Below are 27,800 nucleotides of genomic sequence, written 5' to 3' on the forward strand. Positions count from 1 at the left end.
AGTATTAATAATATTCAGTTATTGCTTTTTTCTACTTCTAAAATTTAGTTTAAAATTTCCTTCATAATTTCCCTTTTCCATTGAAATTACCAAAATTTTCATATTTTAGAACATATTTGTCACCAGTGTTTTTTTTTTTTTTTTTTGTCACCAGTGTTTTTAAGTCTGATTATTCCACTATCCCAGAGCTCTGCTTCTCTGCAACATTGTTTTGTTGTTTTTAGGTTACAGGATATTGTCTTGGTAAGCCTGTTTTGATTGAACCCTGACATTGTGTATGAAAAGTTGTACAGATAATTTGAAATGCCAAATGATGTGATCTTCCCTCAGGGAGGACATATTTTTTCTTCCCATGGGCAGGAAGACCAGGAGTAGATGACCTTTATCCAGCTATGGGTTGAGCAGATACAAAGCAGGGTTTGGGTCTTACTGAATGCAGGATTATTAGCACTTAAAATTTTGCCTTCATGGTTTGGGTTGTGGCTCAGTGGTAGGGTGCTTGCCTACCACATGTGAGGAACTGGTTTTGATCCTCAGCACTACATAAAAATAAATACAATAAGGGTATTGTGTCCATTTACAACTAAAAAAAAAAAAAATTCTTTTCTTTTGCCTTCATGACTTTGAACTGATTGCGTGTGAATTTGTGTTTGGGCCCCATGATACTTCCAGAACCTTTCCTCAGCTTCTTAGCCTTTCAGCTTCTAACATATGCTAAGTTATTTAGCATTTGTTTTGCAATTGGCAAATCAGCCCCTAAATTCCTTGCTGCTTGGGAATTTTCCAGTGCCTTAAAAATATTTTTGGTTCATTTTTTTCTTATTATGCTTGGTGGGAGAATTGATTAGCCACAAGCTCATACTTCATCACTAGAAGAAAAAATTAAGACAATCTTTTGAATAATAATTTATTTTGAATTCCAAACAATAGTCTCTAATTAATGAGAGACAAACTTAAGGGAAAATTACAAACAGCCTATTAGTTTTGACTCTTCGTGGTATTTTAAATTTTGACAATCACAGGATGAACTCAAAAACTAATTTTCTAAAATGTTGAGGTAGAGTTTAGAGAAAATTGATTCTTTTAAAAATTTCTAACTTGAAAAAAGTTGGACAAAAATATACTACTAGAAAAATATCCCAATTGTTGCTTTGAATAAGTTGAGATGTTTCCTTGTTTAGATTAATGTTAAAAAGGTGATTCTTATTGCCATTTATTCTCATTAAGTTAACAAATACTTTATGTATTTTTATGTTTCATTGTGTAGGGTTATTTTAAAAATTAGTTAAGTACAAGTAGTATATAAATGGAAAATTTCTGTTTGTATTACTAAGGAAATTTTAACAATTAGATTTTAATTTTTTGAGGATCTGCCAATTAATGTCAAAAGGAAACCAATGTAATTTAACTCTTACTTTTTTGATGAACCTGTTAAACACATGCAATTTTTGCTCAGTATGGAATTGAAAATTTGGACAGTAGAGGGTGCAATTGTACCTTGGGTTCTGTATTTTAGTCATAGAAATTATTATCTACTGGCTAAGAGAAAAATTTGAAGAACGTACAGTTTGCTGAAGCTGCACCTTATTTATGAAAGCATTTTAAATAAAATGAGTCACATCAATAAGAAGTATAAATTTTATAATAATGTAATGCTTTTCTCAATCTTATACTTTTAAAAATTGACAAATCTAAATCTTAATTAGAAACTCTAAAAAAATAATAATTTTAGCTGTATACAGAGTGCATTTTCTGTATATAGAAAGGTATATATACACCATATATGTATCTAGATACATGCATACATATTTCAACAAGACATCTTTCTTTTATAGGACTTATTTACCTCTAATCAGATATGTTTTTTCCCTTTGGAAAGGCTGCTTCCAGAAGGAGTATGTATATTGATAACTGTATCATGAGATTCCCATTTGGTAGGAGATTAAAATATAATTAAGAAGCACTAGAGATAAATGATGCAATACCAAGAGAGTTCTTACCTTCAAATGTTTAGTAACACTCAGTTTTTATTGAGCATCCAGAAGTTTCTTGAAATTCAGAAACTCTGATTTCCACTTAGACCCTAAAGCAGCGTTATGCAGTTGTAGTTTAAAGGCTTCATTTATAGAGAACATCCGTGTGTGAAGTTTTTAATCCTGGTCTTCAAATTTGACTGAATCCCACAGATAAGGTTCTTTGTTGTTTTTTTTCCCCCCATAGGCTTACATTTTCCAAGTTTGATAAAGATTACTTTTTCAGAAAGAAAGTAGCTTCTTGAGAAATATTTCTCTCTTTTTGTATTAACAAACTATATATTCTTGTCTTTTGATTTAATTGAACAACTATTTAACATGACATTGTGACTTTATAATTCTTGCTAATACCCAAACGTTAGCACTTTAGCGTTCAGTTGATTGTGGTATTAAGCTTATGATTTTATCTGAAGGACTTACTCTGACTTCCTGTAGAAAAAATAAACAAAAGTGCAAGAGTGGAGAAGGAAGATAAGTGTATTTATTTTAAAAACTGAGTGAGTGAATTAAAAGTATTTTGGGAGATAAATTTTTTCCTTGTACATGAGTTTTCTTTGAATTTTGTTTTGGTCTGAAACCTATAAGACAGCTGAAAATGAAGTGAACAGTTAGGACACAGGCACTGGTAAATAATTGCTGAAGTAATTCATGAAGCACTCTAATTGGAAGCATCTCCTTTCAGAGTGTTATCAAATAACATGAGTAATTTTGTAAAAGATCGCTTATAAAGAATGACAGGAATAAATGTCAATTCCTTGTAAAACAGACAGCCTTTTGAAGGAGGAGCCAGAACTTGGGAAGTAGCAAGAAAGAAATTTCAGAATGGCTAATGCCATCAACAGTGCCTGAGGATCTTGAAGACAGTGCAAGCCTAAAAAATAACAAAGAATCTGGGACTATGGGGATTTAAAAGTGCAATAAGAGGTTTGTAATTTGCAAAAGTGCTTAGGTATAAAAAGACCAATGTTTTCTAGAAAAAATTGCAAGGTAGCAGGAAGTAAATTGGTTCTCATGGTTCATAAGCAGAGAAATATGTTGTTCAAAGAGTGATAAGTTTTTTATGTGAAAGACATTTTAAAACTAAGCCTCTGATATATTTGATTTATTGCATATTACACACCACCGTCCATAAACAGACAGAAAAATCATCCTTTTACCCTTCTTTCTTGTTCAGAGAGGTGTGTTGTAGATACTGAAAAATATTTGTTGAATTCATTATTTATTCTTATCTTTACGTGCTCAGTACAATTAACACATACGTAGGCAGGGGCTCCTTGTACTAGCTGTTGGTGGACAATATTGATATAATTCCTTATTTTCATGGAGTTTATAGTCTATAGTCTCGTTAAATAGGGGAAGATACCTATTTAACAAAGGTGCATGCAAATAACATATAATTATAAATCATGATATATGTTATTATAAGGGGAAAATATCTTGGGATGATTCAGAAGAATTATCAGATGAAGGGGTATCTAAGGGGAGAAATGAAAAATGGAATAATTGAGTTATAGACTGAAAGATGAGTAGTGGTGAGGGACCTTGGCTTTGAGGAGTGAAAGGGGTTAGGAAAAGAGTTTTATAGGCAGAGAGAGGATCACCATTCAAAAGTTCTGAAATGTTAAAACAAAACTGTTTGGGGCTTGGAGAGTATGAAAAACTGAAGGGTCAGTATAACACTTGTATAGTTCATTATTGATCAATTATTCTCCTGATTTTGATCCCATTGTAATTTTTTCTTGAACATATTCCAAACCTGAGCAAGTCCTATAAGCAACCCTCATTTTAAAGAGAAGAAATGTGATTATGGGTCCATTGGCAATGCTAGTCCTTTTTGTTGGCACCAAATTAGTCAGACGTTCATGGTTTAATGTCATGTCATGGGCTGTGGTCATAGGCTGGGCAAAGTGGGGGTTTTGAGGTGGAAGATACTGGTGGTTGGCCGCACTGTTGGTGAGACCAGGACTGGGTGTTCTTATCCCAGATATTGCTGTGTATGTAGATACCAGTGAGGAACTTCACAAATGGGGAACATGCTTGTTAGCTTTTAGTAATTTGTCCAATTTACCTTTAAACAATTAAATATTGTGAATGCTCAAGTTCAACAAACTTGAAGTCTACTTTAAATAAATTGTATGTATTAAATGTTTATTTAGATTATATATAGTAATGTGTAAGTTGTATATTTTTGGAGATTCGTAATTCAGACTGAAAAATTAAAGATCCTGAGAAGAATACAGAAAGCATTTAGCTCAGTGTCTCCAAAACATTTTTGAATGTGGAGCCTTTATTCATTTCACTTATCACCTTGGTGAGGAACCTTCTATGATTCACAGTTAGAGGAAGCACTGAGCTGTAAGTATTTACTTTGATGGTTGAGGACTTTGAATTACAGTCATTAGGATGCTGGCAAAGCTTTACTTTGACCACCAAGTATCACACCAGCTGTTACCATGTGCTTTTTCTGGGTTACTTGTGTTTTCTTCATCAATTATTCCATTTCCCACAATTAGATATCCTCTATTACAGGATATAAAAATTAGGTAATAGGTTAATGATTTACTTTGGAGGTTGACTATTAATTAAGATTGTATACTTAGAATCCTCAAACACAAAATTACTTCTAAGAAAATATTAATAGAATGAAAAATTGAAAAGCTATTTTCTCAATGCATTTTGAAAGATCATTATTGTCTTACTATTTTTTTTTTTGCAGAGGAGTAAAATTGTATAGAGAACCCTTTTAGAAAATATTAAATGAATATAATTTTGGCATATTCTAAAGTTATTGTGCCTTAAAAATGTCTATGGTGTAAGACCAATCACATGATTTCAGGGAATCAAACATGAAAGTTCTATTTAAGGCGTAGGGTCTTACCTGTTATTTTCTATGAGGCAGAGAAAACTTGCTTTTGTTTTTAATCTTTCAAGGACTTTTAACACTCTGTAATGGGAGGATACTTGAGCTTGTCTAAAGAGAAAAATGCGATGTTTTCCCTTATTTCTCCAAAGATCTTTGTCAAAGAATTAGAATGCAAAAAATTGGAGAAGAATCCACTTTGTCTGCCTTACTTTTGATCAGGAGGGTGTGATTCATATTTCATACCTATGGTGTATGGATGTCGGTAGGGCATGTGTAAGCTCATAGATACACACCAAGACAGAGCCAATCTTTTATCACTACGTAGACCTCCATAATAGCAATAATAGTTACACATGGTTTAGAGAACTATTTAGATATTTCCAAGACTTTTAATATAGTTCTCAGTAGTAAACCGAAATGGCCTGAATTGGTCCTAACTATCATTTACTAAGGTGTATGAAGTAGGATTTTCATCTGATCTAGGCTTCTATGTGTGGTAATAGCAAAAAGACCAAGTGAAAGAATAATATAACTTTAAGAAGGCTATGCTGACAATCAGGAGACTTGAATTCGAAACTTGCCTTTGCCTTGGGTATGTCATTTAGATTTCAAATTAGAATGTTGAGTTAAATAATCAGCATAGTCCATTCCAAATGAAAATTCTGTAATATCTATTATGAATCAAGAATTAAGGACACCATTTCTTGTCTTTTTTTGGCTGGAGATAGGGAACTGTGAGGTGTCAAATTATGCCACATGTTCCTGTTGGTCTTTTAATTCTCTGTATTTGGCTGTGTCTATGTATGTGTTTTTTGTGAGCATGCCTGAGAGCAATATAAAGTAACTAAATTAAATAATACCGTAAATGTGGAAATACTGTTGGATTAAGTAGGTTTCAGGCTGACTGTGGAGAGAATGCTCGTTGCTTTCTACTGAGGGAGGGTCTGACCAGTGGAAACTGGAAAGTGAATATAAGCGATTCCCACTGAGTTCTCTATGTTCCCAACAGCAGCAATTACTTTTAACATTCCATGAATAAAGTGTTTTGAAGATTCCCTTGTCATTTTTTCCACTTAAAATTGGTAGTCAACAAAGACACTTTTCTAAGGAAGATAGATGGTTAGAATTTTGGCTGTGTTATATTCTATGGAAAACTTAGATGAATTTTCCATAATAAGTCTCCAAATTAACTCTGATCTTTGAGTGAAAACATTCTTACATAATGAAATAATTCAAGACAGACACTGACTATGCTGCATTTATTCCAAAAAAGTACAAAAGTCCCTATTTTATTTTTATTTTTATGAAGCACTGAAACTATATAATATCATCTATATGGCTGTTTTGGAAAACTTTTTGAAAACGTTTATGTGTTAATACATTTGTCTTTTGAATTTCAATCTGAACTGACAATATTTAATAAAGTATTGCTATCAGATCAAGTGCTTATTCTTTGAAAAAAAAAAGAATTTAAAGAAATCCAATATAGACTAGGAAGGAATTACTGAATTTTCTCTAAATATGTACATTAGGCAAGCTGACTGATGATTTTAAAGCTTATCTATGCATCACATGAACACTGGCCTGGGACATCTATCCTTGTTATCAAGCTTTCATAAACATTAGGCAAAATATCCTTACCCTGGAATGATATCCATTTCTTCTAGCAGCCTACTGTTCCATTTGCCTGTCATGAGAAAGGTGGATCTCTGTATTTCTGGCTCATGATGATTGTAGAGCAGTCACAGAATTAAATGAATTTGCAGTTAGGTGATAGTTGCTTGCCCATTAAGTTAAGAGATTGATGATCTCTTTGTATTTTCCTACTGTTTTTTTTTTTGCTTGCAATTCCCCCTGCACCCCAATTGCTGACATTCTCACATCAAATTTCTCTCTCATCCAATTCAGTTGTTTTACTGAGAAAATTTTCATTCACCCAAACTTCTATTTTATTGTCTGTTGTGTATCTTCAGTACTGTTCTACCTTACCGTTTTTAAAGGAGTTCACTAGAATAATTTAGTTTAGTTTTTTTTTTTTAAACTTTAAATTTTGGTTAGAAAACATGAAGGAAGAAAATGGCCAAGTTAAGTGCTACCTAAAAATAAAAACAAAACAAAAAAGAAAAATCATTTACTCCAGAGCTATTCTCCTATAATTCACATGATATTAAATCTGTTTTCAAAAGCAAATTTACTTTTGCAAATGTGTTTGAATATTTTGTGAAAAATACTAATGCTTACTTAGTAAATGATGTGGATTTAATATAACAGAAGAATCACTGAAATGGAAATGACAAATTGTAATTTATTAATCATATATGGGAGATGTTATGATGTTGCACGCTTTTATGTATTTTTTTGCACTTAAATGCAGTAAAATAATTTTGTAACTAAGGCATTTTAAATTAAATATTATGCATTTAAAAATATAACATTCATTAAAAAACAGGAAATCTGATATTTTTCTTCTTTGAATACTTTTGTGCAGGGTGCAGTGATGCATGCCTATAATCCCAATGGCTCAGGAGGCTGAGCCAGGAGGGTTGCAAGTTCAAGGCAAGTCTCAGCAATTTAGCAAGGTCCCAGTGAACTTAGTGAGATCTTGTTTCAGAATAAAAAATAAAAACGCTGCGGATGTGGCTCAGTGGTTAAGTGCCCCTGGGTTCATCCATAGTACCCAAACAAAAACAAACCTTTTCTTCCTTCAGATCCTAGGAAATGGGCTATTTACAAATGAGTAGAAAGAAGTATTCACTTTTTTTTTAGACAGTGCATGGATTTTCATGAGGACTAGTTTAGGCTAAGGTTCAGTAATTACCATCATTTTAAGCAGTAGAACATAGGAATTCATTTCAACTAATATTAGGCATGACACTAATTCGGTATTAAATGCTAAGCCCATTAGCAATTACTTACAGTGCACTATTACTTTCCGAGTCTCTGTAGTAAGTTTTTCATCATTAATGATTTTTTTTTCTTTTCTGTGCAGCACTTACTATGTGTAGTAGTATGACTTCAAAAGAGGCCAACCATTAGAATTTTGATTTACATCCATTTAGATATATTCCTTATGACCAAATCTACCTCTCCCAAGCAATCATAAGAATCATCTCTTTCTACAGAATTTAATAGAATACTGGATGGTTAAATCACTGTGCTTAATTCATAGGAAACCAACCGAAGTTTGTTTCTATAAAAACAATAAACTAAAAAGAGAGCCTTGAATCTTTGTCTAATTCATCAAAGTGTAATTACAGTTCTACTGTCTGACTCATTCCCCTTTACAGTCCAAAGATAATTTCTGTGGTATATTATTATACATTGAAATAGGATAATTGCTTTTCTAAAATATATTCACATAAAAATATGTAGGTAAGTTCATAATGTACCTAAAATCATGGATATTATCATTATTGCTCTTTATTGTTAAATTTGAAAGCAAAAGTTGAAAATATTTATAAAAAGAAGAGGCTCAGTAATCCTTAATTAAATAGGATGACCAACTATCTTAGTTTGCTCAGGACTGAGAAGTACTTAGGGTTTTTAGTTTTAAAACTGGGACAATCCCAAGCAATTTTTGTATTAAAACCAGGTCAGTAAGAGGAAAATGGGTACAAGTTGGTTACCCTCAACAAAGATAAAATAGTGGTGGAATGAAGACTGTTTTGGGGAAAGGTACTTTGAAAAACATCTTGTTCTTGCACTTTAGGATTTTCTAAATTTCTCCTCTTTCTACTTTCACAACTCTAAAGTCAAGCTAGTTAATATTAAGAACCCTTTTATCTCTCTGGATCCAGAACCAAGACAGTAGTAACACTCAGAAGTCCTTCTAAGGCATTGAGGGATAGAGGATTGAGTTCTATATTGAATGGTCAAGAGTCAAATTAAGTCTTTGCCATTCATTAAGCAGGTGATTCTGTACCTCTGTTTTCTCAAATATAAATAATAATAATAATAATAATAATAATATCCAACTTGTTGGGTTGTACAAACGTGCCTATTTTGCATTAAAAATGCCAAGAAGTTTTTTAGTTTTATTGTGGTCTTGATTATTATTAGCAACTTGGTCCAAGCCAGTATGTTGTGGCAGTACTAGTAACCTTCATATCTAAAGTCTTAGAAGTACTTGTTTGTTTTAGCAATTTTCTGCAAAGTTTGGCTTCCATCATCTAAAACGTTCAGCTGTATTTTTATTTATTTATTTATTTTACCTGTTCAAGATATATACATAAAATGGCAAGAGAAAGTTTCAAACTTAGGACTCTTCTAGGAAATGAAGCCTCAGTTGAATGGACAAGTGGATAGTGAAATTACCAGTGTTCTCTTTAGGTTAATTATGTTGTTCGTGAAGGATGCTAACACACTTCATTTCTTCAAATAACTACTTTATTGAATATCTCATGAAATGATCCTGAGATTCCATTTAGAAAGGCATGGCAATATTTATTCTTAATCATGAGGATTGGTTGCAAAACTTAAGAGCATATTGGAGTTTAATATGCCACAGTTTGGCCTGGTATCAGCAGAACTTTGCTTCTATTAAAGCTATGGCAAAGGGAGATTGTTAAAAGCAGATTGTGATTTAACTGAGAGATTCCAGAATATGAACTTAGATCTTTCAAAATGGCATTGTTTTAAACATCAAGGTTTCATCCTCTCTAGACAGTGAGGGGAGGAGGAAATCAATCATGTATTACACTCCACTCTAGATTTGTGATAGTCACCTCCTACTGAGAAGAAAGTAGATTTGTGTTTGACCTTTGGTTTTTTATTTTAACCAGTTAAATTTACAAATGTTAGAATCACTCAAATGTTTGACTGATAGAAATATGGTCCCTTAAAATCTTAAAAACCTGTTAAAACCATGATTGAAAAAAAATGTTGATTTTTAATAATGAAAGAGCCAGGTGCGGTGGTACATGCTTGTAATTCCAGTGACTCAGGAGGCTGAGGCAAGAGGATCCTAAATTCAAAGCCAGCTTCAGCAATGACAAGGCACTAAGTGAGAGCAGTCTCTAAATAAACTCAGTAAGACCCTGTCTCTAAATAAAATACAAAAATAGGGCTGGGGATGTGGCTCAGTGGTTGAGTGCCCCTGAGGTGATCCCCAGTACAAAAAAGAAAAAAAAAAAAAAAAAGCAAGAGAAAAACTGCAAATTCTGAATTTTGTATAATTAGAAAGCTTTTAAGGGAAAATCAAATTGTTTTTCATATTATAGGCTAACATGATATATTGTTCTATACTATATCTTGAACAATATATTCTATATCTTGAACACCTTTTTAAAGTGTAAGTCATTTGTAAGTGTTGCATCTTTTCAGTCATTTAATTTCTTTATTTTTTATGACAGTTCTGATTCTCAGTATTAGATTCATTGTGGAACATATTTTTTTAAATTTTAATTCTAATTTATTTATATATGATAGCAGAATGAACTGCAATTCATATTACATATATAGAGCACATTTTTTATATCTCTGGTTGTATACAAGGAATGAGATGAACATCATTAGGGAACATATTTTGTATCATAAAAATTGTATTTAAAATGACAGTGCAGCATGTATACATCCTATAGTTGTGTATAATTATACTAAATAGTGAAAGTATTTACATGATTCAATGTTAAAAGCTCACTTTTGATTAAAATCTCTGAAGTTTTTTTAATCTTTGGGGTCAAAATGTGTACAAATGAGGATGAATCTTCTCTACTTTGTTCTGCTCACAGACATTAAATAACCTCATTTAAGCCTCAGTGAACTCTGAAAACAAAGCCTTGCTTAGCAATTGATTGATGATGTCCCTTATCAATTGTTCCTAATATATTTTTAGATATAAACTCTTGGCCTCATGGACCCTAATTATAGATCTATAAGGAAATGTCATTTGGTATTAAACATTTTCCCAGGAAGTAAAAAATTCCCACAGGTTAAAATAAGATAAAAAATTGGACTTTTGCCTGGGAGAAGGAAATTTTCACAGAAGCACTTTCAAAATATAGTCAGTTCCAAAAAGTCACAGTACTTCTGCTTAGTTCACTTTTAATTAAGACAACAATAATTCAGAACTATTATTTACTGGTATTTGTAAGGTATTCATTACAAATGAAAATGTTTCGGGAATTATCCACTTTATATATTACATTCTGAAATAAATGCACTTCCAAAATATTTGTGTTGGAAAGCAGACAAATTAAATGTCTTATGTCATCAACACTAAGAGAATTAGATCATAATCTCTGTGGAAGAATGCTTAGGATTGTATATCCTTTGTCATTTACACCTCTAATTACAAACAAGTATACTTTAAATCAAAAACCTTGTTAATATGCCAGTGACTAGCGGTTTTTTTCTTTGTTTCTTTCTCTTCTTTTTCCTTCAGATCCAGAATTGCATCTTGAAGGCAAAAGTGAGCAAGTTTGAGCAAGTAATCTTGGCTAACTTTCAGTTCTAGTAAATAGTTCTGCATTGCAACTCATTTTTAAATTTATAATTTATCTAGTTTGTTTTAGTGTTAAAGAATGGACAGATTGAATATTGAGGATGATAAAGTATTGAGTGCCCAGGAATAGTAGTTTAAAAGCTTTTATTTAAGAAGCTATAAAATTGGATGAGTTGATGAAGATTTAGGTAAATATTAGGAACTTAGGCAAATATTAGGCAAATACTTTGGGAATTCTAAACGTGTTCCTATGATGTTGGAAGAATAACCCTTGGACAGAACGGACGCGATCCAACTGTCATCATTTTAGGAAGTATTGAGTGGGTAGGGAAGGAGGTGTGAGTAGGAGAGAGGTAGATTCACGAATATATACTAGTGTATATATATACTGGTATATATACTGGAATATATACTGGTACACTGTACAGTATCCTGTAGACCCTGTAATTACCCCTCATTTTTACTATTTTCCGTCTTCTTCAAAGTTGTGTCAAAATTCCTACGTTGTCATCCAAGTGGAAAGAAAGATTTCTAACAGCCTGGTTGTTACCGCGGCAATATTTTAAAAGATATGATTCAGTTTCAGGATGTACTTTTTGGAACTTGAAAATAATTTTACGCCGCTACCCATTCTCGACCCAAACCAGCAAATGGAAGAAGCAGGGGTCCATCAGTGAACTCCCCTGTGGACACTGTCTCAAGAGGATGGGATAAAGGACAGGCTGAGTAGTCTTCTAGGGCCCAAATCCGTTTTGGCCTTTGCACTAAGAAGAGTTCATTGATCTGAGTTCCGAAGGTGAAGAAAGGAGAAAATTAGCAGGAAGAGCAGGCATAGTAGCAATGCCTGTGGGATGGAGATGAGGGTTCGGAACCTTTCCTCCACCCTCTTCCCCAGAGGATGTAAGGGGGAATCCCTCCCAGGCATCGCTCTCATATCCTAAGAGGCAAGTTTCTCTGCAAGCCTTAGCCACCTGTGTGAGGAGCTCCCTGTGGGAAAGGAGGCGTGATAGAGGGAGAGCTCAGAGTCACATCACTCCGGAGCTTTTCTTTGGGAGGCTGAGGGTCAAAACACCTCGGAGAACTCCGAGCTTGTAGGATGCGTAGTTCACCCCGCCCTCCAGGGTGGTCAGGATCCTGGTCTAGGATCCACCAGCCGGTACGCTCTGGAACCCTCTGACGCCTCCCCAGTTTGCTCCGGGTCCTTCTGTCCGCTCCCTCCTACCTCTCCACCCGCAAAGTGATGCTCCCGCCTCGCTCCGCCTGCACACCCCCTAGCGCGCCCCAAAGCTTTATCAAGCTCCCTACACACGCCGCCGCCGGCTTCCTTTGGCGCCCGGTACTAGTGACCCGGGATCATCTGCTGCTGCCTCTAGAGGTCCCCATTTAAGTCCCCTCCTCCCACTCCCGGGCCACCGCGCCTCCGGGGGCTTTTCTCCCCCACGCTACAGCGCCCACCGCGTTTCAGGTTGAATCCCAGGTTGGACCTGCTGTCTTGCTCATCTCCACACTGAGCCTCTTGGTAAGCCCAGAGAAGTGGAATCTGCACACAGAAACTCTCGGTGGCTGGAGCCGGCGGACTGGGCATGCTCAGAAGCCAGGGTTGGCTTTGGTCTCAACTAGGAAGCTTTTGCTCTCGGGAGGCAGCGGCGACTTTGGGGAAAGTTGATCAGAGAGGGGAGGAAGCCCCAAGACGCGGAGCAGAGGCAGGAAGGAGCACCCGGCAGCCCGGAGGAGTATGGGCACCCTACGGGATTTACAGTATGCGCTCCAGGAGAAGATCGAGGAGCTGAGGCAGCGGGATGCTCTCATCGACGAGCTGGAGCTGGAGTTGGATCAGAAGGACGAACTGATCCAGAAGCTGCAGAACGAGCTGGACAAGTACCGCTCGGTGATCCGACCGGCCACCCAGCAGGCGCAGAAGCAGAGCGCTAACACCTTGCAGGGTGAGCCGCGCACCAAGCGACAGGCGATTTCCGCGGAGCCCACCGCCTTCGACATCCAGGATCTCAGCCATGTGACCCTGCCCTTCTACCCCAAGAGCCCACAGTAAGCAGGGGTTACGCACCGGGTCCATGTGGCACCCTGGCGGTGGGGAGCTGCGGGTCTCTGTATTGTCTGTCAGCCCCCGCCCCTCCGGCTTGCCTTGTCTGTCCTCATCCTCAGAAATGTTTCATTTTCACGGGCACTTCTTGCGGGGTTGTGCACGTTTCTCAAAGCCAGACTCACTGCACATACGTTGCCTTCATGCCTTTGTCAAATGCCAAGGTATTTTAAAAATATACATTGATATGCCACCTACTGTACCTAGAGTTTGAACGCGCCCCAGGTGTGTGTCCCACCATGTGTGTGAGTGAGGAATAAACCCCCCCATTCCCCAAAGCCCTGGCAAACCTGCCCAGCCTGAAAATCCTAAATGCAGGCTCATCAGACTTGAAATGAAATGCGTCTGATATCACCCTTACTTTCCGTGCTCTCGTGGCTCTCCTGGATTTCTCTACATGCTGGTACTTCACGCTGGTACCCTTCAAACCTGATGTTCTATCATCCCCAAAGTGCAAAAATACGTAAATATGCATATAAGAGGGAAGACTTTTTGATTTCCTGAATTGGATGACATTTACAATCCATAAATGGAAGACTAGTCTGTTGATTCTTTAAAAATATTCTGTTTTATAACATCTGAGGGGGAATATTGCTTATTTTCCTGAAGGAATTTTAATGATTACTAATGAACAGATCCATCTCCCAAGAGGGTTGTATGTTTCCAGGGTCCAAAACAGATAAGTGGACTTATCTTTATCTTTATTTACAGTGTGGACACATACTCTGACTTACTCCTGGCTTCTAATGAAACCACTCTAGTATTGTTCTAGCATTTTAGAGAACCCTGTACTTCTAATGCCAGTGGGCTTCATAACTTGGATGAGACAATTCAGTGAAACTTGTTACACAACACTCAACTCAGAGTCCATTTGGAAAATAAGCAGCAAGAGCATGAGATAAACTGAGAATGAGTAAGAGCACCAAAATAAATTGTATTTTAATTGATAGATAATGACATAATTGATAAAACAAAGGATTTTGCTGCTCTACTCTTAACTACATCACATTGGCTGGATGACATATGTTACGTAATAATAATATAAGGTCTCTTGGAACCCTTTACTTCATAAACATAAGAATTAATATAAGGAGAAAGAGTGAATACTTTATTATCTCCATTTGTATGTATTGGATGGGGGTGGGTCAAGAGTAGGTACTGATCATACTTTTGGAAACTTTAGAGTTGTACCTATCTTGGTTCCCATGGAACATTTGCAATTCTTCACGTAGTTTTAGCTTAAGGAGGAGTTTGTATTCTGCGAAGGAGTGGAGAATAAACCACAAGGATAAATATTTCTGAGATTCTAAGCTTACCAAGTTGCAATAATAGTTCAGTAGAATTAGACCTGTCTTAGAAACCTGAGTGATCTGACTTCACTGCAACTTTCTCTGGTAAATTAATTTGCAGTCCCGACATGCTTGCCTGTTTTAGCTAATGAGGTACATGGCCATCTCTCCTGGGCCAGGTTTTGCATAATGAAAATATAACTCAAAGACAGGTCTTTGCATCTGTAAGCATTCTATAGCATCTCATTTTAGTATCTGCAAGACTTTGGAGTAACATAGAGCAAGCTCTGCTTTTAAAGAAAGACCATTTTAATAGGTTTTATAATGAAGCATGATCAAGCTAGCTGATAACTCCAGTTAAACATTCTATCAGAGAAGATCTAATGAAATGTAGGCAGCAGGGAATGAACTGTAGAATGTGGTAAGTTTTAGAATCCTCTTAGTGCTTGACATGTAGAATAACTAGATTTTTTTTCAAGTCTTATAGAAAATGAAATTACTGTGGCAAGTAATTCATAAAATTCCATTATAATAAACATTTTATCTTTTGAACAATGCTATGCATTCTGATATTTATTTAATAACTTGCTCTTTAAAGAACTCAGTTGGTAAGGTATTGCCATGGTGGTTTTTGTGATTCTTGAAGGATTATATTGAAGAAAATGATAGAATGTCTTCCAAGCTTAAATAATTTTGGAAAAACATCTGTTCTTTTTTCACACTTACATAAAGAAAATGAGAATAAAATTGGCTTGAGTGGTTGAGTGTACCTTTCTTAGGGAAAAAAAGAAACATATTGTATGTAGAATGACTATTATCTTTCACTATTGGAACAATTGTAGAAGATAGCTCCACAGGGAATTCAGAAAACTTGCCAATCTGAGGAAGACTAGTTTGCATTTCAATTTATTTCATTTGAATAATTTGATCATATAGACTTATTGGCAACAAGTGTTATGTCTTTATATTTAATCTGTAGTGAAACTTATATTTGGTTATCTTTCTTAAAATTGTATATAGGTTATTGTGAGTTCTAATTAAAACAAAACCATCCAAATGCGCTAAAATTGATTTTAACTTCATGCTCATATTGTTTTTTGGTTGTCCTTTTAGAGGTAGTTAACCGCCCAGATAATGTTCCATTCAATTATCCAATGTACGCAAATACATTTGTTTAGTATTTGCTTACTGAAGTTGTCTTTTGAGGATTATAATGTTTTAAAAAGATTCTTGTCTTCTTAGTGATTTTTGGTCATTTGAAAAGTAGTATAAAATGTAACTTCATAGCTTTAATCTTCTTAACATTCAAGAGTCTTGATTTGGAATTTTCCCTTTAAAGTGGGATTGGAAAGAAGGCTCTGTCATATTTAGCACAGAGCCAGGGCACTCCTGCTGCATTTGAGAGCTGGTGGAGTGTTTCTGTGTATCTCTTTCACAACCTCTGTAGATAAAACCCTTAAGCCCTTCTTAGGTTATGAATGTGGAGCAAAGAACTGATGGAGAAAGTTGGAATCTATACTCCATTGCCACCAAATAGCTACTTGAGAATGTAAGCTACTAGATTTCATATTGTTAAATAAACCAAGTCAATTAAACCCTTAAAAATTGAAAAAATAACAACAAAACCCAACCATCCATTCTATTAGATCAGATAACTGGTTGTTTCTTACCCACTTCTAAAGCAATTTTATTTCATGATATTTCAGTCCTGAAAAATGGACCCTGGACTAGATTAGCATCTGATATATTTGTTCAAAATCCTTTACCTGTTGAGAGTGTTCCCAAATCTTTTCCATTTTGCTGTCATAGACTTCCATGTAATTTCAATGGGACTGTATAGACTTGTGTTCCTATCATAACTTGTTAACATCTCTGGATTTTTGTAAAGCTCTTTCCTTTCACCCCAGAGGTAGCTGTATTTCAGAGCATGATGGCATGTTTTGTCCTGTTTCACTTTGTAATTATAAAGTACATGGGAAGAATGGAGGATGAAAAAATATATATATTTTTTTTATTTTTGAGGCATTAATTTTTAAAACAATCTTATCTGATATTCTAAACTTTGACACTAATATATGTCAAGAGAAATAAATCTTCCTCGAGGCTACGTCTTCAATTCTCTAGGAAGTCAAGAGAATTTTAGAATTCTAGTACAATTGTAGATGGGATAATATTAAAACCTAAATTTCTTTAAAGGTAGGAATTAAATTCCAAATATTCCCTACAGATCAGTTTAATATTTTTATGGACATCTGCCATATAAAAATATTGCAAGGATTAGAGATGAGAGATACATACCATCCTGCCATTGAGGGGTTAACAAGGCGTTAACAAGACTGTACAAGTAAATATTTTAGAAAATTGAATAAGGTAAGTTGCAGGGGAGATAACTAAGACAGTTGGTAAAATATGTAGATCCATTAAATTCTGTGCTATCAGAAACTCTTGTAGAGGTTCAAGTTTTTAAAGAAGTACTTGAAAATGGCCTTGATGTAGGCGCTTGCTAATGAGATGAGGCAGGTTGGGGAGGAGGTGTAGTTTGGGGGAGATAATAGTTTTAAGCCATAGCAAGGAAATGGCATTTTTAGGCAAAGACAGAAACTAATAGCTATAGTAGAACAACATAAAAGGAATTGAGAAATCGCAAGTTTAGGCCAGAGAGAAGGAGAAATTTGGTTTCTATAATTTTATAAAGTAGATAAAAGGGCATTTCTGTTTGTTTTTAGAATAATCACAAATCATTTGTGTGTATGATTTGTACCAGAACTGATTGTTATCCACGAGTAAGCTCTGAATCTCAGAATCCCATCAGCACAGTACTGATAATAGTCATATAACTATAGTAACTGGGTAAGAATATTTAATTTAAGCAAGCAGCAGATGATTAGAACCTTTAAAGAAACTAAGTTTCACTCTTAAAGAAACCATATTTTCTTTTCCACTCACTTCAGAATGTTCCCATTGAAAATCCTCTAATTATGTGCCACAAACTAGCACTGTGGATTCCTCACCTACCTAGGCAAACTGGACATAGATGAGAATTGAACCTGAAGTTGGTTTTTGAGATTGATCTTTCCTGTTTTTGTGGAGGAGTTAAATTCTGACCTAATGTTATTATAATACCTTCCAATTTAAGTTTGATCATTAATTTGACATTACAGTCTGTGAAGTAAAATTGAAGTCACAGAAATTTTTATAATAATGTACGATACCAGGTTGCTAAAATCCTATTTGGGTGTTTTGAAGCAGTCAGGTTGTGTGACCCTAAAACGGGGTTTATAATGAAAATACTGACAAGCCCTTAAATAGAGTAGCTCTAAAGACTGCCTGAGAATATAAATGACCAGCCTCTCTGCACTACTGGGCCACATTTGCAAGCTCCTGCTACTTGTTATTTCACTAAAGAGTTGGGTTTGGATTCCTAACGGGAATGGGTGGAAGACAGGCCGATGTTCCTATTGTTGCTGTTTGCAGGTTAGAAGGCATATGGACACATTTTTTTCCCTCTGTCTGCCTAGCAATGGAGGGTCTCCATGGTATCCTAGCAACCATATTCGAACACTAGGCTGCTGCTCTTTCTGCCATCTCTACCATAGGTGCTGCTACCCATCCCAAGGAACTGGACCTATTGCTAGCATTCCAGACCCTCTGACTTAAACCTCCTGAGCTCGGAGAATGCAAGACAATGTGACAAATAAGCACATGCTGAAAGCAGCATTTACCAGCATGCTCAACAGCTTATTATGCAATCACATCTGTGGCATTTCGATCCTAATCTGAATTGTTGAGCTGGTGGTGTTTGCCACCCCTACTCTGACAGCCCCTCTCTGCTTCCCCCTCTACTCCCTCACACCCAGCCTTCTGACACCAGTCTCATTCCCTCTCACCATCTCCTGTAATGACTGCGTTCCTCACCATCTCCTCAGGATTTATTTTCTGAGAAGTTAAGTATGTGCAGCCTGTTTGAACTCTCTAAGTATAATTTTGTTTGTAAGAGCGGAGGAATGTTCTCTCTCCAAAACTGTCATGTAAATATAAACAATACCACAAAAGCTGCAGCTACACAAAGCAGATGTTTAGCACAAGGTGGGACTAATAGTACACTCCCCAAAGTATCTAGTTTCTGAGTGGATTTTATAATCATAGTTATTAATATGAAAAAAGCAGGAGAGTAAATTGGGAAGAAGAGATGTGTGTGGGGGGGGTACAGGAAAGGGCAAAACAAGGTGACTGTTGTTAAAGCTTTTCGCCATATTTGCAAGGAATTTGGAAAGCAGTGATGGGCTCTGTAAGCGAGTAAATATGCCCCCAAACTGGAACAGAATTTGCAAGTACTCTGTGGATAAAGGCAGCTATTGGAGTATATTGAAAGTTCGCCTTCTTGGGGAGCCATACTGAGTTACTTGCAGAAAATCATGAGGATGTTTCCCTTTAGATCCATACTTGTTTCGAAAGCTTTACATGGTCCCTAGGAAATATCTCTTAATCTGACATCAGCAAGAACTTGGTGGTATTTGTGCAGTGCACGTTTCAGAGGAATGGAATAAAGGCACTAAGTTAGCATACCATTGTTCTGAATAGTGGCTCAAAAATTGCAGTGTCCTTCATCATCGTAATGGTTAACATTTATGAAGTGCATGTGCTGTGCCATGCACTTGCACTGCTCAAGTGCCTAACATGGATCATCTCTTTCAACTCTTTTATATTCTCAGTGAGAAAGATTCCAGATTATCCCCATTTTATAGAAAAGGAACAGAATACTGAGGCTCAGAGAAGCCAATCAGCTTGCCCAAAGTGCATACTTTTACAAGGCTGAACCTGAACTTGAACTCCAGAGCCTTTCTCCTTAACCACTATGCTTACCTGCTTCCCAAAAGGTGTGAGGATTAGACAATTTCAGGAAATAACATCTAGAATAACATCTAGGCTGTTCTCAGGGGATTATCTTTTCACTCAGAATTAAATAGAAAGCAGAAGAATTTTGGGAGGAGTAGAAGGAGTTAGATAGAACTTTGGTTCCCAGACATGTTTGCACATTAGGATCACCTGATGGATCTGTAAAAATATCCATTGCCTAAGTTTTACCCCAGACCAATTAAAATCAGAATTTCTGGGAGTGAAAGCTAGGCATCAGCATCACTTAAAGATTCCTAAGGTTACACCAATGTACAACAAAATTTTGGAACCACTCTGATTGGAAGATGACAGGGTGTGTGTGTATATCGGTATATTTGTGTGTGATATTAAGCAAAGGACCAGGGCAAATTTCTCATCCAAAGAGATGAATGTCTCTGTTGAATAAAACCTTTGAGCACTGGGGGCTTGCACACAGTAGTGGATTCTTTGCCAAATTACAGGTGTACATATTTAGTGTTTTATTATTTTCCCAAGTAAGTTATCATTACCTAGCCTATTCATTCTCAACCCTAGCTACATATTAGAATCACCTAGGGAGCTTTAAAAATTATCTTTGCTGGGGTACCACCTCCAGAGACTCTGATTCCATTGTTCTGGGGTGGACTTGAGGTATAAGTATATTATTTTAGCTCCTGAGGTGATTCTAATATGCATTCAAGGTTGAGCACTTTAGTGTTAGCCTATTCAACTTTGGTTGCTAATGGTTACTGGAATCCCAGTCTTTGGTCTTCAAGGAAGCACCTTCCTTGGTCCCTTTTGGCCATCCCAAATCCCTGACTTGCAGTGGAACTGGGTAGCTCCGGTGCTGTGATTCGCACAGCATCTGAACCTGTCAGTCTCATGTGATTTCTGGAGTTACCTGGTCCAGTCCCAGGACACACTGAAGTGGCAGCAGCTCTGTTCAGTCGGGAAGTGTGTTTCCCCTTTCCTGCCAGCCACGAGTCCTGGCCACAGTTCAAATATGACACACTTTAGGATCAGCCATCATTGCAAGTTTGTTTTCCACTCTTACTAGGACAGCTGCCTTGTTAGCCACTAAGACTGTTTCCTTGGGTCCCAGCTGCTGCTTGGGCATTGTGACGTTGACGAAGGCGAAACTGATGAGAGCCTCTTGGAAGAGCAGTACTGGGCTTGTAGCGCCTCTCCTTCTGGTATGTGATGCCTCTGCAGCCAGCTACAATTTTTTTCCCCCTACAGATATTTTATCCTTTTAAGGCAAACAGCTTGAGCTCAGGCTGAGGAGTACTTTCCAAGGAGGTTTCAGAGAAAGCAGAGCAAGCACATCAACCTCTCAGCCCCCTATCCAGATGGTTTTGTTTGAGTGCACAGATTTGGGCATTGCTGGCAGGTGAGAGGTCTGAGATGGGGCCTTGTGTGTCTCTGTGAGGAAGGCTCTTGGGGGGAGATAAGATGCCCTAGCTCCAGTGGTCAGACCTCACTGCTGCCCCTGTAGCCAGCTGTGTGTCTCCTTCTTGCCCTCTTTCCCCTTACATCATTGTGAAACTCTCAAGGTGTTCCTAATGGTCTTTGATAGGAGCCTATTTACATTTGTAATTTAATCATTATCTTCTCAGGTGAGGATCAGCCAACATAGCACTTTAAGGAAGTAATGAAAATAGCTAATATAATTGCAAATATTTTTTGGTAAAAATCATCTTCTTAGAGTCAGCAAGGAGGAACCTACTGGTCTCTTTCTCCCTCCCTCTAAAATATGAAAATGTATTCAGCTGACAGATAGCATGTTAAAGCAGAAGAGATGTAATAAAGCTGCCCAGGGATTAGGGACATTAATTACACAGGGAAGTTAATCATAAGGGAAGTAAACACTTGCATGTGAATAGTGCATTTAGTTATTGGACTTAAGGGGGAGGGATAAGAGGAATTAGCAACAATAAAGAAACATGACCCAAAGCATGTGTTCACTAAGTATGCATTAGCAGTTAAGATCAGAATGGTGGGCAAAACTGGAGGTAGGATCCTGGGAAACTATTTCTTTGGGTTCATTTATCCTAAGACAGGAAAGAATGGGAGTTAGTACAGAAAAAAAAAGTCAGTGACAATTTAGTGTCAACATATAATAATACTTTTGCCTGCATCAAAAATACAATGATATTAATTACTTTTGTCTGTGTAAAGATCATAAATGCAAATTAAACTTCATCAGATTTGCTGTAAGACAGATGTAATTGCATTAATTTCTGTATAAAGGTGGAAAATGCCCAGCCAAAGCACAAGTAAATAGCTTAAATTATTTTTCCAGGATTATGTTTCCAAGACAGATCTCCTGATGTTATTGACCTTCTAATGAGCTGTGTCATTTTTCTCACTTCTAGACCATACCTGCTCTTTAGAGGTAGCACTGTACTTCTTCTTTGAACATGAAGTAATTATAGTATGATCCAGTCAGTTTCATTTGGTTAATTGTGTTGAATGTCAGTGATACACCCTAGTTAAGTAAAAAATACTTTTGCTGTTTCATGAAACAATTGTATTATGGTAATATCAAGATTTCACTAGATCTAGGCCATAATGAGATAATGTGAGGGAAAATCATCCTTTTTTTTTTTTAACTCTACATCATCCTAATGTTCCAGCTTTATCAATAAATTATGGTTTCGACAGTGCTTCTAAGTCTGGACTAAGGGGAAAGAAAAGAGGATTTCCATGACGAGAGAAAAATTGGAATTCTTGAGTTTTGCCCCTCTGGAGCTGTTGTTATGGATGGACTGTGGGGTGGATCAGTCATTCTCTATTGCACCTGCAGGTGGCTGGCAAGCTCTCTGTAAAGGAAGCACAACACCACCCTGCCACCTTCAGAAGACATACTTTGCCTAAACCATGGGAGTCTGAGTCACACATGTTTTTATTTTATGGTGAGAAAGAGAAGATGGCCTTAGATTAGACTTGTGCTGGTTGAAGGGTGTCACCATATCTTACACAGAGGAATATTAAGCGTCTGAAAGTGACAGGTACCATTTTGCTAAGCCCTGGCAGCTCGCTTTGTCAGCGTGAGGAGAAAAATAAGCAAATATGAAGAGGAATAAACCCTAAGTTGCACAGAGCATGCACAGTGGAGCATGGAACTTACTGCAAATGTGAATCATGGTCTTCATTCTAGGTAACTACTACCCTCTTATTTTGGAACTGTCTGGATATCAAAGCTTGTAAAAGTAAGCACAGAGATACTTAGATAAGTAAGAGTAGTTTTTTTTTTTCTTTTTTTTTTTTTTTTTTGGTGTGGAAGATCCACTCATTATAGTCCCTCTTTATTTTGAGCAAATGAATTGTTTTTAATAGAATTTCCCAGCTCTGCACTGTAAAGAGACATCCCCCAACACCCTGCCAGAGTGTATGGTACAGTGAAAAATGAGAAAAAAAAAAGTTCAAAGTTTCTAGTCATTCACTTAATACCTGGCTTTATAGAAGTCGAGTGCTGAATTCCAGCATACATTTGTATGAGCAATGTTTCTTGTTATAGATCTGAAGAGCTTTAGAAATATTGTGAAAGAAACTATGCTATGACTTTTTTTTAAAACAGTTGTAGCCTTGATCAGGAAATATTCATTTTTCTTGTCCTCAAATATCACTTCAGTTTTTTTTTGTTGTTCATCATAAAAGGAAACTAGGGCATAAAAAGTATAATTTGTCTGATTCTGTCTTCCAGATGTTTTAGCATAACTTAGTAGGACACCTCTCTTCTCACATAGAAAAAAAAAAGAAATGAAGAAGAACTAAAGGATTCCTTGTTCATGCAGCACTGGCGTGGGTAAAACTGAATGGATGTAATTCTGAAACAAACTCACTGTGAATGGATCATCTTATTAACTATTGGCCACCAATTTATGGATTTCATGAGTTCATCCAGTCTTTGCCTTTTTGTTGCTTTGATTAGCCACTAATATGTTTATTTTCCCCTCTTTTTTGACTTTTGGTGGGAAAAGTCTGCTTAAAAATGTTTCTTTTTTTTGCTAGACAATGGCCAAAAGAGTATAATTCATGCTCTTTGAAATAAAAGTAGTTAAAGCAAAAACTTCCAGGAATGGAGAACTGTGTGTGCTTGGTACTTGTTTACATATTTATGAATAATTATAAGAAATTATTTCAGAAAATTCTGATATTTGGGGAGTATTCTATTATTTACTCCAAAGTTGTATTCCATCTATAACATAATTATGATCGTTTGAAGCAATCCAGGATAACCCTTCTATATCCCAATGAATGAAGAAATTGAAAGAACTAATATTGGAATATTTCAGTGAAAATATCGTGAAGGTGTGCAGAGAGGTGAATAAAACTGAATATTGTAGAACCTTCCTTCTAAATTGTAAAACGAAGATACCACTTGTCATAGAGGAGGCTACCCTTTTCAGCTGACCCTTTCTCTTCTGTGGCTTGTCTTGTCTTTGGGTGCCATCGCTGAAGTCCTGCACCATGTAAATCATCTATCATAGTACAGAGGTGCTCCATCTTCTGGATTCCTAAGGGTTACTGTCAAGGTGATGGATGGAAAATGACTCAAGTATACATTTATTTGTCTTGGCAAGAGTGGGATTCTCTGCTAGGTGGACTTAGAGGTTATTAAATAATATCTAGGTGAACTCTTGCTAGTGAGTTTTTAAATCATCGATGACAGGTTCTCTCTCCCTTCCTTCTTGACTCCCATTAATCGTCCAATCCACTGCTTTATCATCACTAATGGGAAGAACCCTGTTAAAAATTCTTTTGTTCAAACTAGGCTCTTTGTTTCCTGTTTATCTTTTTTTTCTTTTCTGAACAAAAATATAATTTCTCAATTCTTTAAAGAAATTCTTTGCAAAGTTAAAGCAGTAAGAGTTATTTTGTAGCCTTGTTTTACTGGTCTATTATTTATGGTGATAATTACTAAAGCTATTTGTCTTGGTCTATGGCATACAAGCTATATCATTTAATATTATAGTAATCTGGTGCTATTATGATCCCCCCGCTTTTTTTTTCAGATGGATAAAATGAGGCACAGAGAAGTTAAACAATTAGCCCAAATTAAAACAGTAGACTGAAATGTTCAAATGCAGATCTTTGTGAACCTTGAGCTCATGTTCATTCTCTTTTATCCTATGTTGTTTAGATATTTGTTGCAAAATTCACTTTTAAGCAGAAATCCTATTTTACATTTCCTTGTGTTTTTTTTTTCTTTTATATAATTCTTCAGAAAATTTTCACATACCATCTACCTATGTACCCATGTTAGCCATGGGGATATTTTCTTTTAGTATTCCAATAGTTATTCTTACAATAATACTGTATATCTGCTATATTCAAATTGTTATCCAATACAACTACTCATTCCTAAAGCATTTTATTGCAGTTTCATACATAGAAAGTTTTTTCCATCTTGTACTTGTGGTTTTTTTTTTTTAATTTAGAACTTTTAAGTAACCTCTATTTGTATTGAATCAAATTCCCATTTTATAGAAAAAGCCCTTCATTTTGTCAGTAGTTCATTTTCTTATTTATTTTCCCCTAATATTAGCATCTTTATTGGATGTTATTAGAAAGTTTTTCAAATATCTCCTGATTCTTCATTCTAATAATAAAAGTTTCTGTGGATTGGTTTACACCTGTTTATTTGTACAATCATTTACCAAATATTTATTGAGGAGCTACTTACTGTAGGGCAGTGCTATAGTAAATGTTTCTTCTCACCCACAAATAATTTTTTATTCCTAGAAATTAGCAACATGGGAGATACTGCCTTTTCTGAAGCACTTCCCACACACACATTGGGCCCAGTACACCTGGCTTGGGCTCACGTTCCCAGATCCTGGTGTTTGAGTTTGTAGTGGTGTGTGCTTTTCTTTCAGTGTGTCCATTGGGTTTAAATTTCTATACTTTAATCATTTTTTAGTTAACATCTACTTCCCCTAGAAGATGGTGAATTCCATGAAAACAAGGCCAATGTTACCATTGCTCCATGCTATATCCTTGGAGCCTGGAACACAGCTGGTGTACAGCAAATTCTTTGTCAAGATGAAGCCTCTTCAGGTTCCTGTTCCTATGATATTTCATCCTTTAAATTTAAAAATTTGTAAGTAGGAAATTTATGCCACTGGGTTCCATAGAGCTTATAGGCATACTTGGTTTGACCATAAAAGTTTTTTTTTGCAATTATATTTGATTACTCTGGGGTGGGGTGGGGCTTGTGAAATGCCAGTGTCCCCAGTTTCATCCTAGTCCCCACCACTCCATACCCTCTTCATCTAGCTCATGTCCCTTGTTTGTGTTATCTGCCTGGTCTCTGAAGCCATTTCAGTTTCTCACTTCTGGGATTGCAGAGTCTTAAAAAGTTCCTTCTCAACTGAATGATCTGTGATTGTAAAGTGTCTATCCAAAGAAGAACACTTGTATTCCAGCTCTAGTAAATGTCTAGTCTCAAGCTCTGCAACATAAAACCATATAAATTGGTTAACCTTGAAAAGTAAAGGAATTGATTGCTTTGAAATACAAGCATGGAACTAATGGAAATAGTTACAGGAGAATCTTTTCAAATTCTCTTTTTTTTTTTCAGACACAGCCAGAACTCTCACTAACAAAATCCTGTCAAGCTTAGGATAATAGCTTGCTAAATTTGAGTATCCAAATAGTCTCATAGATCTTAATATATGAGATGACAGGGACCATCAAACTCATGGCAAAATACCTTTTAATTAGGTGCTTACCTCAACATTAACTGAAATAAAACAGGAAAAATGTAAATGTTGATTTTGTTTTTGCATCATCTCTTAGCGCTTCAGGATGGAACGTGGGAATACCCAATCATATTAAAAAACCTTTTGCCTCACCTAATCATATGCTTTTGTGAGTGTCTGAGGTTATTTTTCTGGAAGGCTTGAGTACCAATGCAGCTGTAGCCTTGGCATATGATAAGAATGAAGTTTGATAAATTGTATTCTTTGGTTAGAAAAATGAATATGTGCATGATTTCATTTATACCTCAAAATATCTGAGTGAATAAAGGAGGACAGCTCATCTCCATTTTGCAGATGTGAAAAATAAATAACAAAGAGATGAGGCAATATAACCCAAGTTCAATAGTGCCTAAGTGACAGCACTGTAGATTCACTAGGTTCCCAGGCTTGGTTCAACGCCCTCTTCATTTTCTGTGTGGCCTTAATGCATTCATTACTTTTTCTTAAAAATCAATTGAGTCGGGCTGGGGCTGTAGCTCAGTGGTAGAGCGCTTGCCTAGCATGTGTGAGGCACTGGGTTCGATCCTTAGCACCACAAAATAATAGATAACATCAAGGCATTCTGTCCATCTACAACTACCAAAATAAATAAATAAATAAATAAATCCACTGAGTCCTCTGGTTCAGTAATACATTTGTGGAAATTAAATTCAGAACACAGCATATACAATGGTTAAGAACATGGGCTTTAATACAGATGCTACTTTACCACTGTGATAGTTGTCTGAGTTTCCATTTTCTCATTATAAATGAGGATTACAGCATCTACTGTGATTAGAGGTAATGTCTGTGGGTCCCTCAGCACAGTGCCCAAATAGAATAAGGGCTTCATAATCAGTTGATGTTGAGGTTATAATTACTATCATAATTTTTAGGAAACAGGTTTTCACTAAAGAGCTGTGAACATCTCTAAACTGAAGAGATTGAGATGGAAAAACAGGTAGAGTAATGACAAGGGCTTGGAACAGAGCCCAGTGCAACCCAGTTTAGCTTTGTTGGGTGTGACTCAGAGGAAGATTGAGTGACGGCAAGAATCCTACATGACTTCTGTGTGGGCTAAACCATACACAAGAAAAGTTGAACATAGGAAAGCTTGTACTTCCATAATTACACTATTTCTTTCATTCAACAAGGAGTTGTAAGCCTACAAAGAAGTCAAGGATGGATTGGTTAAGTTTGAACTGAACTATGCAAAATTTATAGTGAAAATAGTTGCGTTATCCCTAGGGAAATAGGTATGTACTTTAAAGAAGAATTATTTAGTGGTCGTTATTAGCACATGCAATTTTGTGAATTTATACTAGTATATTCTTGAACATTTGTTTTAATACATACAGCCATTGTAAATATAGACTACGGTATGGGTGCTCTTGAGTAAGATTTTAAAGACCGACTGCTTTAATGATTTGATTTCAATCCATCAGACATAT

At 36.2% G+C, this 27,800-nt stretch overlaps 1 protein-coding gene across 2 annotated transcripts in view; it reads left to right on the plus strand.

The window, feature by feature from the left end:
* Positions 1 to 27,800, plus strand: part of Prkg1 (protein kinase cGMP-dependent 1) — a 1,193,620-nt gene that overhangs the window by 71,968 nt on the left and 1,093,852 nt on the right. Inside the window, exon 1 of one of the 2 annotated variants that reach the window (XM_027949239.3) lies at positions 13,023 to 13,384. The exons of the other annotated variant lie outside the window; for it this stretch is intronic. Within the exon in view, the coding sequence (XP_027805040.1) occupies positions 13,074 to 13,384 (311 nt within the window). The 5' untranslated portion in view covers positions 13,023 to 13,073. Of the gene's footprint in view, positions 1 to 13,022; positions 13,385 to 27,800 lie in introns of those variants that run through there. 2 annotated transcript variants of the gene reach the window in all.

Source organism: Marmota flaviventris, chromosome 4 (assembly GCF_047511675.1).
Source record: "Marmota flaviventris isolate mMarFla1 chromosome 4, mMarFla1.hap1, whole genome shotgun sequence".
In the NCBI taxonomy this organism is placed as follows: Eukaryota; Metazoa; Chordata; class Mammalia; order Rodentia; family Sciuridae; genus Marmota; species Marmota flaviventris.